Consider the following 17,146-nt stretch of genomic DNA (forward strand, 5'->3'; position numbering starts at 1 on the left):
CCCCCCTCCTCATCACTGTAGGCAGGTTGCTGCTTTCTCTGAACTGTTAGATGTGGGATCTCTTTACAAAGGCCTGCTGTACTCTCTTCCACCTGGGCCATTAGACTGTCTCTCTCACTGGATACGGTGACAGGCTCGGGTTGCTGCCCTATTATTTCCTGTTGTCACGTCGAGACGCCCAGGAGCAGGCGCTTTCTGTCGGAGAAAAAAGCAGCACAGGAAGTGTTTATCATTGTCTTTTGGTGTCACTGGAGGAAGACACTTAGAATAATGATGTCAGCTCGGCCGCTCGTGAGCTGGGGGCCGCCGACATGTGTGCCCCGAACGCAGCTGCGACCGTACACGGGGGACAGGCGCACAACATGCGCAACTCGAAACATGCGCTCCTCGCACACTAACAAACTCAGGAAGTGGTGTATGTGATTAGGCCGGGCTCTCATCATGCGCCTGGAGCTAGGAGTCATGGCCAATTAAGACCAGAGCCAGAAATAGTTCTCCCCTCTCTGTGTGTTTGTCCTGGCCTCAGCCTGTCTGTCCTGTTGCACTGACCCTGTCCAGCAGAGCAAGGCTATGTCTGGGATTTAAGCACTTGGATTAAGGCCCCTCGCCTCCAGACACACACACTCTCTCACACACAACAAGAGACATCCATCCAAAGCTCTGAAGTCCAACAGCAGGAGGCACAGAATCTCATCCCATAAGAAAAGGGAGAAGCGCAGGGACTAATTGTCACAAATAGGATGCAATTACTGCCTGGGCCGGGATTGGGAGGAGCAGAGTTTATAGGGACATGGATGGGAGAAGGGGGGGAAGCTCCTTGCAGGAGGAGGAAGTGGGAGGGAGGAGTGGGAGGTCGGTTCCTCTATTCCTGTGATGGATTGGGCCTAACATTGCTCATAATTTAGGGCTTTCTCTACAACATGTGGAAACTGTGACAGAGTGAGGGGAGGGGAGGAGGAGACGGATCCTTACATTTCGCTACAGCTTACACTCTCCTGTTTGACCCCTCACCCACATTCCCTCAGACCATTGGCTGAACGACAGGCACATTTTTTAATGGAAAAATCCTGAGGGAGTGTTTCAGCTCCCCGGCCCGCTGGCGGACGGCTGCATGTCATAAACTGTTTTTAATGACAATGCAAGATGCCTGTGTAATGCTGCTCATACTTGAGAGCCTGAGCTCAGGGCCGGGGAGCCTCCACACCCCCACTCCCCACCCCTGCTGCCACCGTTCACACACACACACACACACACACACACACACACACACACACACACACACACACACACACACACACACACACACACACACACACACACACACACAGACGTTTGTGCACGTTTTCCAACCAGTGGGTTTGTCCAAACTCATTACAGGGTTTATCTGTTTAGCATGTAGGCATTACCGCTCTAATAAAGTGTAGAGAGGAAACAGAGAAGTTTGGGGCTGTCCTGCTCCTGCTTCTGGCCCCCTCCTCCTCCCCTCCTCTTCACCTCCTCCTCCTCCTCCTCCTCTTCACCTCCTCCGTCTCCTTTCACTGACTTTAAACTTGTGGCTACGATGACATTCCAGGGGTGGGGGTGGACCTTTTGTTTTAATCTCTGTCAATGGAGCGTGGAACTTGGTGCCCTCTCCCCTGGCTTTGTGTGTGTGTGTGTGTGTGTGTGTGTTGGAGGGAGGGGGGGGGGGCAATGATGGCGGGGAGGTAAATGGAGGGGCTGCAGTGTTTCCGGTATCCTTGGCGACACAGTGGGGATTTGGAGTTAAAAAAGCCCTCAACTTAACCCGCCCCAAACCGCCCTCACCCCTCCCCTACCTCATTTTTTCTTTTTAGTGTGTCAGTCTGAAGTGGAAGTGACAGCAGTGTGTGTGTGTGTGTGTGTGTGTGTGTGTGTGTGTGCTGGTGGCAGCAGCGTTTAGTGACTCCCCTTGTGAGAGCATGGGAACTTTACATTTCAAAGCCGAGCAGAGGGCACCCAGAGAAACTGCAGCGGGACAGAAGTTTTGTGCACACGGGGCAGTGGGGGTGGGGGGCATGGACAGAGGATAAAAAAAGAGAGAGATGAGTGAAAGGGGCTGAGTGTATGGTTGCATGCACGCGAGACTGAAGGTGAAGCATTTTTCAGAGACTCTGAGGAATTCTCATTTTGTTCAGATTAAGAAAGTTGCGGGGTGAGGAGGGGGGTGTCCGTGGGAGAGGGGGGCCTGGATTATTTGGGGGTGGGGGGGGGGCGAGGGGAGGTGATGGACATTCCTCAGGATGAAGTAGGTCATTGTTCCCTGTCTCTAGTGAAGAGAGCTCTCTGAAGGAACTGATGAAGTGAAAGCAGTGGAGGGGAGGGAGATGGAGGGAGATGCAGGGCTGGATGGGGGGTACAGGTCCATATACGGGAGGGGAGGGGAAGGGAGAGGAGGGGGGGGGTCGTATTATTCAGTAATCCTATTGAAAATGCCTCTGAAGGACAGTCCAAGAGAAGCCGGGAGAAAGGAAGGCGAATGGAATGTGACAACAGAAAAATGCCATTGATGGTGGTCAGTCTGAAGCGGCTTGATGTGGAGCGACGTCTCCGCTGAATGGCCGGTCCACAGAGACGAGGAGCAGCCCGGCAGAGATGCTCCCACTCCACCTTTCACCCCTCCTGCTTCCCTCCTCTCATCTCCTCATCCTAACCCAAACCCCCCACCTCACAGAACGCATTCCTTCGCCTTTCATCCGAGATTTTATGCTTAAGCTGTTTCTGTTGAGATGCTTAAAATGTCAGGACATGGGAACAGGTGGAGCAGAATAACTATCAGTCTGATTTCATGTGGTGGCAGCAGCTCGGCCACAGTGTCGGGGGTCGGAGGAGGTCTCTGTGCTACAGATGTGACATGCAGCAGCAATTGTGTAGTTTTACACACGCTGTGGTCATGCAGGAATATGCTTTTCAATAACCTTGTAAAAAAAACCTCACAATGTGTTTGTGTCCATTTGTGTTCCCACAAAATGTGAGTCTGCTGAGCCCAAATGTTCCAGGGATCTTGGGTTTAAGATAAAATCAGTGCTCAGTCTCTGCAGATGTCCCACATAATATTTTCTCATCCATCATATAAATTCAATTTTCTTCATGACATGCCTCTCTGTGGACGGACTCTGAAATGTTAACTATTAAGACTGTTTGTTCTGGGTTGGGATTCAACATCTAGTTATCACACTAACCCCCACCTCTCTTCTTTTTTTTTTCCTCCACAGAGTTTTTCAAAGAGCTCTTGAAAAACGCAGAGGTCTCCCTGCACAACATGTTCGTGAGAACGTACGGGATGATGTACGTGCAGAACGCCGAGCTCTTCAAGAACTTCTTCGAGTCGCTCACCCGCTACTACTTGTCGGGCAGCTCCGCCATCAACCTGGACTCCATGCTGTCGGACTTCTGGGCCGACCTCCTGGAGAGGATGTTCCGGCTGGTCAATGTGCAGTACGAGTTCAGCGACGCCTACATGGAGTGCGTCAGCCGCCACACGGAGCAGCTGCAGCCGTTCGGCGATGTGCCCCGCAAGCTGCGCATCCAGCTGACCCGGGCCTTCGTCGCCGCACGCACCTTCGTGCGTGGCCTGCAGCTCATGCCCGAGGTGGTCAATAAAGTTTCCACGGTGAGTGAAGATGCGCCTGTGAAGCTTCTGTTTTTGCAGCGACCGGACGCTGAGCACAGTTTTCCAACAGCTCTGTCCGTTCCTCTCCCTCCCCTCTCTGGGTTTCTGACTTCATATCTTTCTGGGAAGAGCTGGCTGTGGTTCCAGTACAGTGTCTCTGATAACATAAACCTCTTTGACTATTCTAGTATGGCATGTTTTCCACTGAGTGATTCATGCATGATTAGATTATACTGATTTGTGGAACTGGCTTATAAAATGAATGCTCCTGCTTTGTCATAGTCTAAGTATGTGTCTGTGCTTGTGCTGGATGAGTGTTTTTTGCTGCGGGACCGTGATAACAGTCTGCTCGCCGCCCCCCCCTGCCTCCTCCAGGTCAGCGCGTCTCCCAGCTGTGTGCGAGCGGTCATGAAGATGATGTACTGTCCCTACTGCTCGGGCCAAGTGGCACTGAAACCTTGCCAGAACTACTGTCTGAACGTGATGCGCGGCTGTTTGGCCAATCAGGCCGACCTGGACACAGAATGGAACAACTTCCTCGGTAAACAACAAAGCTTGACCTTGAACACATCCTGTTTTAACCTTAATGGCTCACTGTGTTTGATTTGGCAACAGACTACATTTATACAAACCCCCCCTTGCCTCCGCCCATCTTTTACATGTTGCCACTGCAGAGCTCATATTTCACAGAGGATCATTAAAGTTTTATCTAATCAAAGCCAATCTAATCCAGTCTCATCTGAACATCCTCCCTTTTTATCCTTGTGCGCATGAAACCAGTGTGACATGACAGGATTGGTAACTTGATAGAACTGGGCTAATTGGATGAGATAGATTTATTATTTTTTTCCAACTGTGTTCACTTTCTCCACTTTACTGCGCAGGAGTTTAACCAAAGAACACAGTGTGTATTGTGAAGACCGGTGTACTAACATGTCCTCGTGCATTCATTAGTATCTTGTTTAAGTAGCATGGGAGGGGCTGTACATGTTGTACATGCAGTGGCCTTCAGGTTGAAAACTGCTCTGTGTTGTGTAAGCGGACACAGATCAATAAATCAGTTTCCTTACATTCAGCGTAGCACACACATCCACAGTTTCTTCTACATATAAAACATTATATATCCCAGGAACTAGCCTGTGTGCGACTTTACCCCCACAACATGTATCTGTCCCTGACTGTAGAAACGTCTGGTCTCTGCTGCCTCCTCACTGGTCTCTGCTTCACTGGTTAACTGTCCCTCGTGTGTGTGCTGCCCCCTAGTGGCAGCATTTGAGAACATCCACACCTGAGTGAAGAACTGCATGCTTCACAGTGAATCATATTCTTGTTATGTGTTTTTTTTTTCCTAATCTTATGTTCCCATCCTCTGCTTTCCAGATGCCATGCTCAGTCTGGCTGAGAGACTCGAGGGTCCCTTTAATTTTGAGTCCGTCATGGATCCAATCGATGTGAAGATCTCGGATGCCATTATGAATATGCAGGAGAACAGCATGCAAGTGTCACAGAAAGTCAGTATTATTTTACACTTTTGTTTTTTTAATACGGAGACACATTTGAAAAAAAAAAAAAAAAAAAAGATGCAGTCTTACTTACTTGACTTTTTATTCTTGTCCACCTCTTACAGGTTTTCCAGGGCTGTGGGCAGCCTAAACTAAACATGGCCTTCCGTTCGAAGCGTTCCGTCAAAGAAACAGGTTTTACCGGCCGCTTCCGCCCCTACAGCCCCGACGCCAGGCCCACCACGGCTGCTGGCACCAGTTTAGATCGATTGGTAAGGTCTTACAGAACCCAGGTCACAGTCAGATCGCTGTTGTTATTGTCGAGCCGTCGTGTTTGACCTGTTTTTTGTGTGATTTCTACACAGACGAGCGATGTGAAGAAGAAGCTAAAACATGCAAAGAAGTTCTGGTCCACGCTGCCAGAGACCGTGTGTGCAGGCGAGAGGATCGCACCCGGGGACGAGTGCTGGAATGGAACGGCAAAAAGCAGGTAAGATCCACACACCAAACATGTAAATGTTGGATTTAACAGGATCTAAAGTGTCAACAGATGATCCAACATGTTGACTAATGTGGACTCTCGCTCTGCATAGGTACGAGTCAGTTGTCATTGGCAACGGGCTGGCCAATCAGGTGTCGAACCCTGATGTGGACGTGGACATAACGAAGCCAGACATTGTGATCCGCAGTCAGATTGCAGTTTTGAAGGAAATGACGAGCTGGCTCAAAGCTGCACACAGCGGCAACGACATCTCTGTTGACAGTGGTGAGGACTGTTCTTCATGACCTGTATGATTGTGTTGCTGACATCGTGTCCCAGCTGCAAACATCTGACCCCTGTGTGTGTGTGTTTGTGTGTGTGTCTTTTCCAGGCGAGGGCGGCAGTGGAGAAGAGGAGAGCGGCAGCGGTTGTGACTCTCCATCCTGCGACACGGACCGGGACATCTACTTCTCCACCCCACAGATCCCTATCAAACCCCGGGTGGATCTAGTGGTCGTGGGCAGAGACCCACCGTCGTCCGGGGCCGCCTCACATGGAAGCATGGCGCTGGCGCTCTGCGGCCTGGCCCTGGCCCTGGCCCTGCTGGCTCCCCACTGGAGATAAAACTGGCTGGGCAGGGAGAGGACGAGAACGACCAGGAGCGACGGAGCGAAGGGGAAAACTGTCAGAGAGACTTTAAAAAGACTGCCTTCAGGACCTCGGACTGTCCGCCATTGGGGGGGAGACTCTTCGTAATATTATAATAACTTCACTTTTAATTATTTGTTTGTATGTTTTTAAGGACATCAGTGTACAGCAATATGATTTTCTTCCCAAGAAATCCACCTTTTCCCCTGCTTTTCCCCCAGATAGACCTTTACTCCTTATGGCTCTTTTGGAGCCTCACTATGGTTCTGCTTGCAGCATAACAAACATTATATAATTGTCTTATTTTGGCAATTTAATCTCATAATTCATTTGTGTGCCTTCTTCAATGATTGCCATCCGACAACTTCACAGTAAGAAGATGTCTGGTTGAACATTGAGTGCCTGTGGTGGGACGCACCTTTTTAATATTTCTGAGGATTTTCTTTCTTTCCATTATTCAACAAATGATGTACTGTTGTTATGGAATTTAACATTTCATCGCAACACTTTTTGCACATCACCCGTGTGCGTACTGTGAATGTTTGAGTCTCTTCATTTCTACATTTACATACATGCAGACAAGCGATGAAGTGTTGATCTACACAGGAGTAGTTTGAGCTTCAGCTCAGTTTGTTTTGAAGAGATGTTAAAAGTCTTCTCAGAAATACAGAGAGAAGTGACAGCACAGGTATTTGTGTTTCACCTGCAGATGGAATCAGTCTGTAGAAGAGCTTTGAGGGCGCTCTGCGAACCCAAACATGCATATTGTATGTCTGCTATGAGCATTATCACAACCTAACTTTTTAATTTCTTGTTAATTTTTTTTTTTTTAATTTAATTTCCTCAGCTTAAAGACTTCCATAGTAAGGCCATACCTCATGCATGCTCTCATTGCCAATGCAATCCAGTGATGTTGAGTTGAAAGTGTGCGTGTGTGTGACAGAGTTGAGATATGTGGCTGGCAACCTGGTGAAAGGTAACTGGCGTGGAAGGAGAAGGACTCCCCTGGCATTACCCCTAAAGAAGGCAAAGCTGACAAGTCCTGAAAGCCCTTTTTGGTACTGTAAGCTCAGTTCAGCACAGAGGATCTGACTCTATACAGTCTTACTGTTTGAGAAGAAAAGGTGGCGACACGTATGTTCAGAGCATTTCACATTACACTAGAGAAGAGGAACAAAAGACAGCGATCAAATGAAATCAAAAGATTATTTTAATACAGGGTTTTATGTTGAAGAGGTGTTGTAATTTTTAGCTATTTTTGGTATGAAGATATATATTAGGTACTACAGTGGATTTTTACTGCTAGTTTTAGGTGGTGGAAGAGGACAGTGTGCACAGAATATGGGGGCACTTTTGATCAATGTGCACAGTGTTTTTTGGGCTTCTTTTTTTTTTTTGCCCACATCCCACAATACACACTTGTACCTCTTAAATGGCCTGTGTCAGTATAAATGGACTCTTCCTGAACCATTTGATCTACCTATCCTCATCCTCACGTTCTCATCATTTCGACTCAAGACGGAAATGTTGAAGTATTGTCACAAATGCTACCAAAATTAATGCAACATGGTGCCTGACCTTTTTTTTTTTTCTTTTTTTTTTTTTTACCTTGGTACATTATTAGCAACTTGGAAAAAAGAAAAAGAATGTAGATGTTGATTGTGTGTATCTCTCCTCAGATTCCTAAAGGGTGTTTGAGTTTATTGTTACCAGATGACAAGCACAACACAAGATTTTCTATGTTTTCTAATTTGATAATCGAGTGTGTGAGTTGCATTACCTGCCCATTTCATCTCTAAAATGAAGCTGCCTCATGTAGCTGTTGTACAGTAACTTATGCATGTGTTTTAATGTCATTGCAAACATGCTTTTAGAACTGACATAGATTATCCAAAATACAGTATTCAAGGTTTCTTTATGCAAACATTTTATTTCTCAAAGTATTTGAATTGGTATCAGTTTTTGGGATTTTTAATATGCATTTTTACAACACGAAAAACAAAGTTTTCTCCAAACAAAGAGATGTTCCTAATTAACAGACATGAATATTATGAATCTGACTTTGAAGGATTTGATGAAACATCTATGCAACCTGTATAAAATACTGAAGCCTTAATATAAAATGATGGAGCTGTGCTTCAGCAGCTGAATTTGGCATTACTTCTGCATGTAACTGTTCCAGTTCTCCAGATTTTTTTGATTTTTTTTTGTGTCTCATCAACATTTCTACAAGGGCTTGTGCATGTGTTCGTGTCATGTGGAAGAGTTGTTTCAAGTGTGAAGAAAACCCAACTTTCTGACAGTCGGAGGAAATGTTTTGGGTGATGATGGTAAATGTCTGTGCTTGCGGGCCAGGGCAGCAACATTTCCCAGCTGGCAGGAGCTGGTCCAGCTGCTGGACGATGTTCATTCGATCCACAGAGCAACTTCAGTCTAGGGACTTTAAAGTTGAGCTGGACAGGTGCTGAATCCTGTCCCTCTGCCTTTGGCCCACAAGAACAGAAAGGACTTACTTTCTGAGGAGAGAGTGAGTGACTTCACTGAAAAGAGTAAAAAAAAAAAAAGATGTGTAAATAAAATAAAAAAAAACAGCCGTTTTTTAGATGTCTCTAAAAGAGGCCGTAACAGTTCACCAGATTTTTACTTGTCAGAGTATCTCCTAAATGCTATGGAAAAAACGAGATGAGATAGATGTTAAATTGTAAGAGAAAATGTATATTAAACAACATTTCTTAGTCTTGTTGAAATAAAGACTGCCAATATTTAAACATTTGTGAATGTCTTCATTCTATCAATGCTCACAATGGACTATTAAATTGTATTTGATAATCCAATACCGTGTTGTTGTCAGCTGTTTGACAGTACAGAGTCACAATAGTGTAACAGGCTTATGACTTGTTTTGGTTGTCTTTGTTTTTTGTCAAAGCCATTAAAAACAACTTCATGAAACAGAAAGAGTAAAGTTATGTTTAATGTCTTTGTGGAATCAAGACATGTGCAGTTTAGGGACCACACATCAGCGTCATAACTTAACTTTTTGTGTTTTTGAAGATCTTCTATTTAGGAACAAATTAAACTTTGCTTTAAATATGGATTTGTATCTCACACAGACCCTCACCTTTTAGTTGTGTGGAGTTCTTGTTAGGCATGACAGCAGTAATAATACAAATGTTAACCTAGATTGTACAAAATAAGCCCTTGTGGCTACTGAGAAATTACATGTGTGTGTCCCAAACCACTGGGCAGCGTAAGACATTAGTAACAGGAAATTGACAATTACTTATGGGCGGTGTGGTCGACTGTTTGACTCATTTCCATTCTGCAGTCAACAAGCACACAAGCTGAAAAAACTCTGCACTGACTTCCAGTTATTTAATGTCAGTTTACTGTGACATCACCACTGCCTGTGGCCACAGGTGCTGCAGAGACACTGCAGCTCTGCAGGTGAAACTGATGTGACATTTGAAAACAGTGAAACACTTTTATTCAATTACTCTCTGACACTACCAGTGAAAAGTTTTAGAACAACCCAATTTTTCCAGTCTTTTATTAAAAATGACAAGTTTAATGTCTGATTACACTCTAATTGAAAATGAAGGTGTAGAATAAATTAATGTTTGAAGTTTAAAAAGAAAGAAAGAAAAGAAATCATGGAATGAATTTATAAATGTATTCTAAAATTTTGACTCATCGAAGTAGCCTACTGTAGCCAACTTTGGCAAATAACAGCTAAACACACTCATAGCATTATTTCTACAATGGAAATCATATATTCTTCAGAAAGTTGTTCCCAGCTGTTGCAGAAGTTCCCATAAATGTGTGACACTTGTAGGTTGCTTTGCTTTCAATCATATGTTCAGTTTATCCCAAACCATCCTTCGCCTACTCGACGGCGCACAAAAATCCTGCATGATGAACCAGAGATTTGATTGATTCATCAGTCCATAACACCAATTCTTCAAGTTTTCAGTAGTCCATTGGCAGTGTTTCATGGCCCAGACATGCCTTGTCTTCTCGTATTATTATTTTTTACATTATCTTTCAGTTTTGGGTAACCTTTTTATTTTTTATTTTTACCTCTGGCAGTTCACAGCTTACCTTTGTACCATTTCAAGCTATTCATTTGGCTTGAACTGCTTAAATTTCAATAAAAAGCTGGAAGATTAGGGGTGCTCTAAAACTTTTGACCACTAGGCTACTGTATTTATTAGCCTACTTCTGTATAAAATTAAATCATAACCTGCATTTAAAACAGGCTATGAGTCTTCAGTCGAGTTCAACAGATCTGTTCTGATCAACACTGACGAAATATTTCCACCATGATCCGGATAAGGGTGGCACGGTGGTATGACGGTCAGCACTCAGCAGCAGCAACAGGGTTCTCGGTTCAATTCCCTAGGGGGAGTGGGTTCTCTCTTCCTTCCAGCCCTATCACAGGGCTGACATGGCGACCTGTCGCCTTCGCCCTATGACAGCTGGGATTGATTCCAAGCCCACGCGCAACCCTGCACAGATAAATGGTAAATTATAGACAATGGATGGATGGATGGATGGATCCAAACAATCCACAACAACAGTTCTCTGCTCAAACACAAGTCTGGGTGTGTTTTGATCCACTGACTCTGAATCCAGAGGGGCTCTGAATTTATATTTTTCTTGTCCATCTTTTGTTGTAGTATTTTGAGTAGGCTATGTTTTTTTTAAATTTTTATTTAATTTTTATTTATTTTTATTTATTTTTATTAAATATGCCTACTACATTTGAGTGAGTTTTATCTGTGAGACCAGAATTTATCAGAATTAAGTGTTAAATAATATTACAATTTTAATGCCGGAATTGTGTCCATCAGATTTGTTAGGATGCGGTGTTAAAATCTCTCTCTCTCTCTCTCTCTCGCTCTCTCTCACACACACACACACACACACATACACACACACACACACACACACACACACACACACACACACACACACACACACACACACACACACACACACACACACACACACACACACACACACACACTAACCCGTGGTGTAACACTGAAGCCTGTCCGGCGGAAGTTGGGCTCTCGGCCTTGCCACAAAAGAAATGGCGAGCGGTATCGGCAGTGAGTAGTGTTTTCTAACTCTTTTTCGATCTTCTCTGTGTTTTCCAGATAAACTAACACTAAACAACCCGCCGGCAGCGTGTTTCCACCGGTGTAAACGAGCTCCGCGGCCTCGTAGTTTGATGTAAAGGTTTCAGCGAGCGGCCGCTGTGTGTCTCATGAATGGGTCCCCCGTAATCATCGGGGCTAAGCTAACGCTGCTGATAAAACACGAGCTAACTGCGTGTTATTGTACACAGAGTCCTTGTTTGTTCATGTGTTTATGTAATTGTGCGTGGTTTTGTATCTGTATTTAAGCACCAGCACTTTTTAAAAGCTGAAATACACCGATAGGTTTTAATGGCACGGACGCGACACACGCTAATGTGTTGGGTGAAGCTAACGGAGCTAAACAACTCTGATCAACAATAAGATGCAGGAGTCGTCTAACAGCGCTGCTGCGTCTGTGTGAGCTGGTTTATCTTCGTCTCACTGACTCATCACGGGACAGACAGTTTATTTAGCTGGATATGAACTGAACCATGAACATAAACAAAAACAACAACAACAACAACAAAACAACAAACAAAGCCACACAAAGAAAACATGAACATAACGCAAAATCTGACATGAATGAAGATGAATTGAGAGGGAGCTGTAACAAGGACTTTGCCTCGGTTATTCATGTGTATGTTCCTTGTTTAGTGTGGATGTTTATATCAGACCAGGGTTTGTGTGTACTGGTTTATTATTACAGAGTAAAGTGAGCAGCTTTACTCTGTAATAAACCAACACAGTCAGTTGTTTCTCATGGTGCTGCTGTCAGCAACACGTGGTCATGTTGTGGTCTCTCCATGTTTCTACCTGTCTCCCTGCAGAACACAAGATCCTGAATGTGGGGCCGACAGAGCCCTGGTCGGTCCGGGAGAAACTGTGCCTGGCCTCCTCTGTCATGAGGAGTGGTGACCAAAACTGGTAAAAATAAATACACAAAACACAACACTTCAAATAGAAACACATGTATATTTGTCTTTTGTATCTGAAACATTCATATGATGATACAATGTGATGTGGTGGCTGACAGGACAGCAGTAAAAGGGAGATGTGATGGGTTGTGAGAGGTTTCCTCTTAGTAAATTAAATGAAGGCACCATTGCATTATCTCCATTGCAGCTCTGTTTTTGCAATGTGAGCAATCCAGTAACTAAATGCATGATCTTAGGGAACCGTCCAAATCTTGCAGCACAGATTGTATCAGCCCTTATGTCCTTACAATTAAGCTAATGGATGAAAGAACGACTTGAAGCTGAATGTTTGATATTATTAACAACTGCAGTTACATTTGCAGGAGAGTAAGATAAACAAACAGTGTGTGGAAAGATGGTAATCAATCACAGACCACAAATCTTTCAGGCTTTAACACAAACAAAATGAGCTGCATGTAGATTTTAGCTCACATACATGATCTGGTCATCACCATCTTAAGGGCACTGTACAGGAAGTGTACAAATAGTATGTTCCCTGACCCTGTTAAAGCAGGTTATCTCGGGAGCCTTGCCACAGACCCTCACAGAAGCTAATATTACACTTTTGTTAAAACCTGGCAAACATGCAGCTGATTGTGGCTCCTATAGGCCCATATCACTCCTAAATGGAGATGTTAAGATAATAGCCAAGTTTCTTACTATTAGGCTGGATACTGTTATGATGGACATAATCTCGTCAGATCAAACAGGCTTTATTAGGGGTCGCCATTCCTTCTCTAATATGCGCAGGCTCCTTAGTGTGGTCCACTCTTCCGCATCTTTGGAGACTCCCGAGGTGGTGGTCTCCTTGGACGCGGAAAAAGCATTCGATCGGGTTGAGTGGCCCTATTTATTTGCGGTATTGGGAAAATTTGGATTTGGGCCCAAACTTATATCCTGGATACAGCTGTTATATGCATCACCTAAAGCCAGTGTAATTACTAATAAATTGTGTTTTAAGTCCTTCTCACTGTCCAGGGGTACCCGGCAAGGTTGTCCCCTTAGTCCACTTCTCTTCGCCTTAGCTATCGAACCTCTCTCCATCATGATGAAAACCTCACAACGCTTTAAGGGAATCTACAGAAAACAGTTAGAACATAGAGTGTCCCTATATGGGGACGATTTATTACTTTACATCCCAGACCCCGTGTCATCTGCCCCTGATATTGTGAATATGTTACACCAATTTGGCAGGTTTTCAGGATATAAATTGAACTTTTTAAAGAGTGCGTGTTTTCCAATCAATAACGTAGCCCTCCAAATTGCAGGATCAGATTTGCCCTTCCCTCTCTCTAGATCAGGATTTAAATTTTTGGGAATCAGTGTCACCCGTTCGTTCTCTGGTCTGTATGACAAAAATTTTACTCCCCTGATTAATAAACTTAAAAGTGACCTTCAGAAGTGGAGTGTTCTGAACCTATCCCTGGCAGGGAAAATAGCATGTATTAAAATGAACATATTGCCGATGTTTTTATATCTCTTTCAGAGTATTCCAGTCTTCCTTCCGAAGTCATTTTTCAGACTTGTTGATAAGCTGTTATCTTCATTTTTGTGGGGTAATAAACATCCCAGAATTCGTAAAGTATTCTTTCAGAGGCATAAGACAGATGGCTTTACCCAACCTGTTGTATTATTATTGGGCAGCAAATCTACAAAAAATAGTTTACTGGGTTCAAAGGCCAGATGCTGATTGGTGCCAACCAGAAATTAATGCCTGTATATCAACTTCACTTCCTGCATTAGTTACCTCAAAGCTTCCCCTCTCGCCTAAACAATACTCCTCATGTCCTATTGTAATCTCCACCTAAAAAATTTGGTCACAATTTCGCCAAAATTTCAATCTGACAGATTTCTCTCTTTATAGTCCCATCTGCAATAATCATGTTTTTCTCCCAGCTAAATTAGATCCTGTCTTTGTCCAGTGGCAGAGGGCAGGCTTAAGTAAATTCAGTGATCTCTACATAGACGGAACTTTTATTTTTTTAAAGTGACGCTCGATAAGATCAGAGCAGACTGGGTAGAAGAACTTGGAATAAATATCTCAGATGCAACCTGGGGTGATGCACTATATAGAGTAAACGGATCAACCTCATGTGCTCGCCTTGGCTTAATTCAGTTCAAGGTTCTTCATCGAACCCATTATAGCAGAGCCAGACTCTCTAGGATCTATTCTAATGTCAGTGAAACATGTCAACGTTGTCATAAAGCTAAGGCTGATCTGACCCATATGTTTTGGTCCTGTAATAAGTTGTATAATTTTTGGACTACGATATTTCAAACTCTATCTGAAGCTTTTAGCAAAGATATCCAACCTAATGGTGAAATGGCTATATTTGGAGTTCCGGGGGAGGGTTCATTAATGACAAATAAAATTAAAAATGTGGTTGCTTTTTCAACTCTCCTTGCCCGGAGAAAAATCCTGTTAGAGTGGAAATCAGCACATCCACCCAAAGCCTCCTCCTGGATGAAGGACCTGATTCTATTCCTTAAAGGGATAGTTCACCCTAGAATGATATTTCACTCATTATCTACTCACCCTCATGTTGACTAAGGGCTGGAAGAATTATCAGAGTCCACCGTCCCTTCTCTTAGTTACAGGGGGTCTTGGCGTAGCAGTGCATTTCAATGCAACGGTTGCAAAGGGACACCAGAGCTCTTCGTAAAAAAACACACACAAAAAAACATCCAAATACCTCCATGATGCTCGTATATAATGTCCGTCTTGTGCTGAAGCCCCAAATTGCGTAATTGTCCCGAAAAAAATTAAATAAGTCTATATTTTAAGCTTGTTTGTAGCGGAAGCTTCTCGAAGCTCCTCTTCCTGGTCCGTCCAAATCTCGCGTGATTTGCGCCGGCGTCAGTGCGGTTACTGCGAATCACGCGAGATTTGGACGGACCAGGAAGAGGAGCTTCGAGAAGCTTCCGCTACAAACAAGCTTAAAATATAGACTTATTTAATTTTTTTCGGGACAATTACGCAATTTGGGGCTTCAGCACAAGACGGACATTACATACGAGCATCATGGAGGTATTTGGATGTTTTTTTGTGTGTGTTTTTTTACGAAGAGCTCTGGTGTCCCTTTGCAACCGTTGCATTGAAATGCACTGCTACGCCAAGACCCCCTGTAACTCAGAGAAGGGACGGTGGACTCTGATAATTCTTCCAGCCCTTAGTCAACATGAGGGTGAGTAGATAATGAGCGAAATATCATTCTAGGGTGAACTATCCCTTTAAGTTGGAAAAGATAAAGTATTGCGTTAGAGGGTCGACCCAAAAATTCTATGAACCTCTATTATCTTATTTTGAGAAACTTGCAGTTCTCCCACAAGATTAATATATAAAAAAAAGGGCAAATAGCCTATTTGTACTGTCTTGAATGTCCACTTTTTCTCTTATTGATTTGTTTTTATTTGCTTTTTAGTTTTATTTCATTTATTTATTCTTTATCTTTATTTATTTATTTTGTATTACAGTATTATTTTAATCTTGTATATATTTTCATACCTGTAACTCTCTTTGTATAACATTTGAGGTGTGCTTCTCACTCACCAGTTTATTTTCATTATTTATTTAATTTATTTTTTCATATTGGCAGCACGATGGGGATGGGTGGGGGGAAAGAAAATAAGAAAAATGTTGTATGTTGAATATCTGATCATTGTTCATTTCTTCAAATAAAAACATGTTTAAAAAAAAAAAAAGCAGGTTATCTCACTTCTCACCACTAGAGATCAGACTAGGACAGGTTATAATGTCTAAAAGAAAAGCGATGACAGATTTCAAGTAACAGACTGCACATAACTCTTGTGAGTCCGCAGCTTATGAGAGAATATCAACGCTAACCTGAGTGTTTTTACAAACAAATGTGACATCAAGTACTTTCTCTTTTCCACAACACACACATGTCTTCAGTCGCCACATTTATTTACTTTCAACATTGTCCTGTCAGCATCCTTGTTTAATCTGAGCATCTCTTTGTTTTCCAGGGTGTCTGTAAGCAGAGCCATCAAGCCTTTTTCAGAGCCTGGCCGTCCACCTGACTGGTTCTCACAGAAGGTGAGAGAGCTGGAAAACCTACTCAACACTTTCTCCTTTTCTTTTGTAACATACAGTATGTTGAGGAAAACCTGCTTTCTCTCTTCCCAGCATTGTGCCTCACAATACTCAGAACTGCTGGAAGCTACAGAAGCACCAAAGTTAGTACAACAACACACACACACACACACATGTACAGAATCATGATTTTGTTTGTTGTTTCAAATCCATGGTTTAAATGTTTCCAACTGGGTCTCATCATCTGTGTTTGTGCTCCAGGCGTAAGCGTGGCGAGAAGGGTGAGGTGGTCGAGACCATTGAGGACGTCATCGTTCGCAGGTTGACCACTGAGAGGATAGAGGAGCTGAAAAAACTGCTGCGAGACACACAAGAGCAGTACAGGTACATGAACCTGTGAGAGACACATCTTTGATGGCTACAGCCAGACATGACCTTTAACCTCCCTGTGATTTGTGTCCGACAGGAAGCTGAAGAAGGAGGTGGATCTGATCCAGACGGGTCACATGGACCCTCAGCTGAAGGAGCTGTGGACAGAGATCACACTGTAAGACTCTTGGCAGCTCCTCTGTTTGGTGATAATTGTCAGTATTACTTAAAAAGCCAATCTCAGCCTAGTCCTCAGGAGATGACTCCTAATATCTTTTTGACTTTTTTAAAGGGATAGTTCAACCAGAGTTGATGCGCAAGTCTCTGTATTTACCTCGAAAACAAC

At 43.7% G+C, this 17,146-nt stretch overlaps 2 protein-coding genes across 3 annotated transcripts in view; both read left to right on the forward strand.

Moving 5' to 3' along the window:
- The window catches only part of gpc4 (glypican 4), a 30,518-nt gene extending 21,407 nt beyond the window's left edge, over positions 1-9,111 (forward strand). The window contains exons 3-9 of the mRNA XM_083980972.1: positions 3,234-3,631; positions 4,007-4,172; positions 5,012-5,142; positions 5,259-5,405; positions 5,499-5,623; positions 5,727-5,899; positions 6,006-9,111. Of these exons, the coding sequence (XP_083837098.1) occupies positions 3,234-3,631; positions 4,007-4,172; positions 5,012-5,142; positions 5,259-5,405; positions 5,499-5,623; positions 5,727-5,899; positions 6,006-6,238 (1,373 nt within the window). The 3' untranslated portion in view covers positions 6,239-9,111. The remainder of the gene's footprint in view (positions 1-3,233; positions 3,632-4,006; positions 4,173-5,011; positions 5,143-5,258; positions 5,406-5,498; positions 5,624-5,726; positions 5,900-6,005) is intronic.
- Positions 9,112-11,320: 2,209 nt separating this feature from the next.
- The window catches only part of brd8b (bromodomain containing 8b), a 28,311-nt gene continuing 22,485 nt past the window's right edge, over positions 11,321-17,146 (forward strand). For both annotated transcript variants that reach the window (XM_083980202.1, XM_083980203.1), the window contains exons 1-6: positions 11,321-11,373; positions 12,231-12,327; positions 16,365-16,434; positions 16,525-16,574; positions 16,693-16,815; positions 16,898-16,978. In XM_083980202.1, coding sequence (XP_083836328.1) covers positions 11,355-11,373; positions 12,231-12,327; positions 16,365-16,434; positions 16,525-16,574; positions 16,693-16,815; positions 16,898-16,978 — 440 coding nt within the window. In that variant the 5' untranslated portion in view covers positions 11,321-11,354. The remainder of the gene's footprint in view (positions 11,374-12,230; positions 12,328-16,364; positions 16,435-16,524; positions 16,575-16,692; positions 16,816-16,897; positions 16,979-17,146) is intronic.

Source organism: Trachurus trachurus (assembly GCF_905171665.1).
Source record: "Trachurus trachurus genome assembly, chromosome: 10".
Lineage (NCBI taxonomy): Eukaryota > Metazoa > Chordata > Actinopteri > Carangiformes > Carangidae > Trachurus > Trachurus trachurus.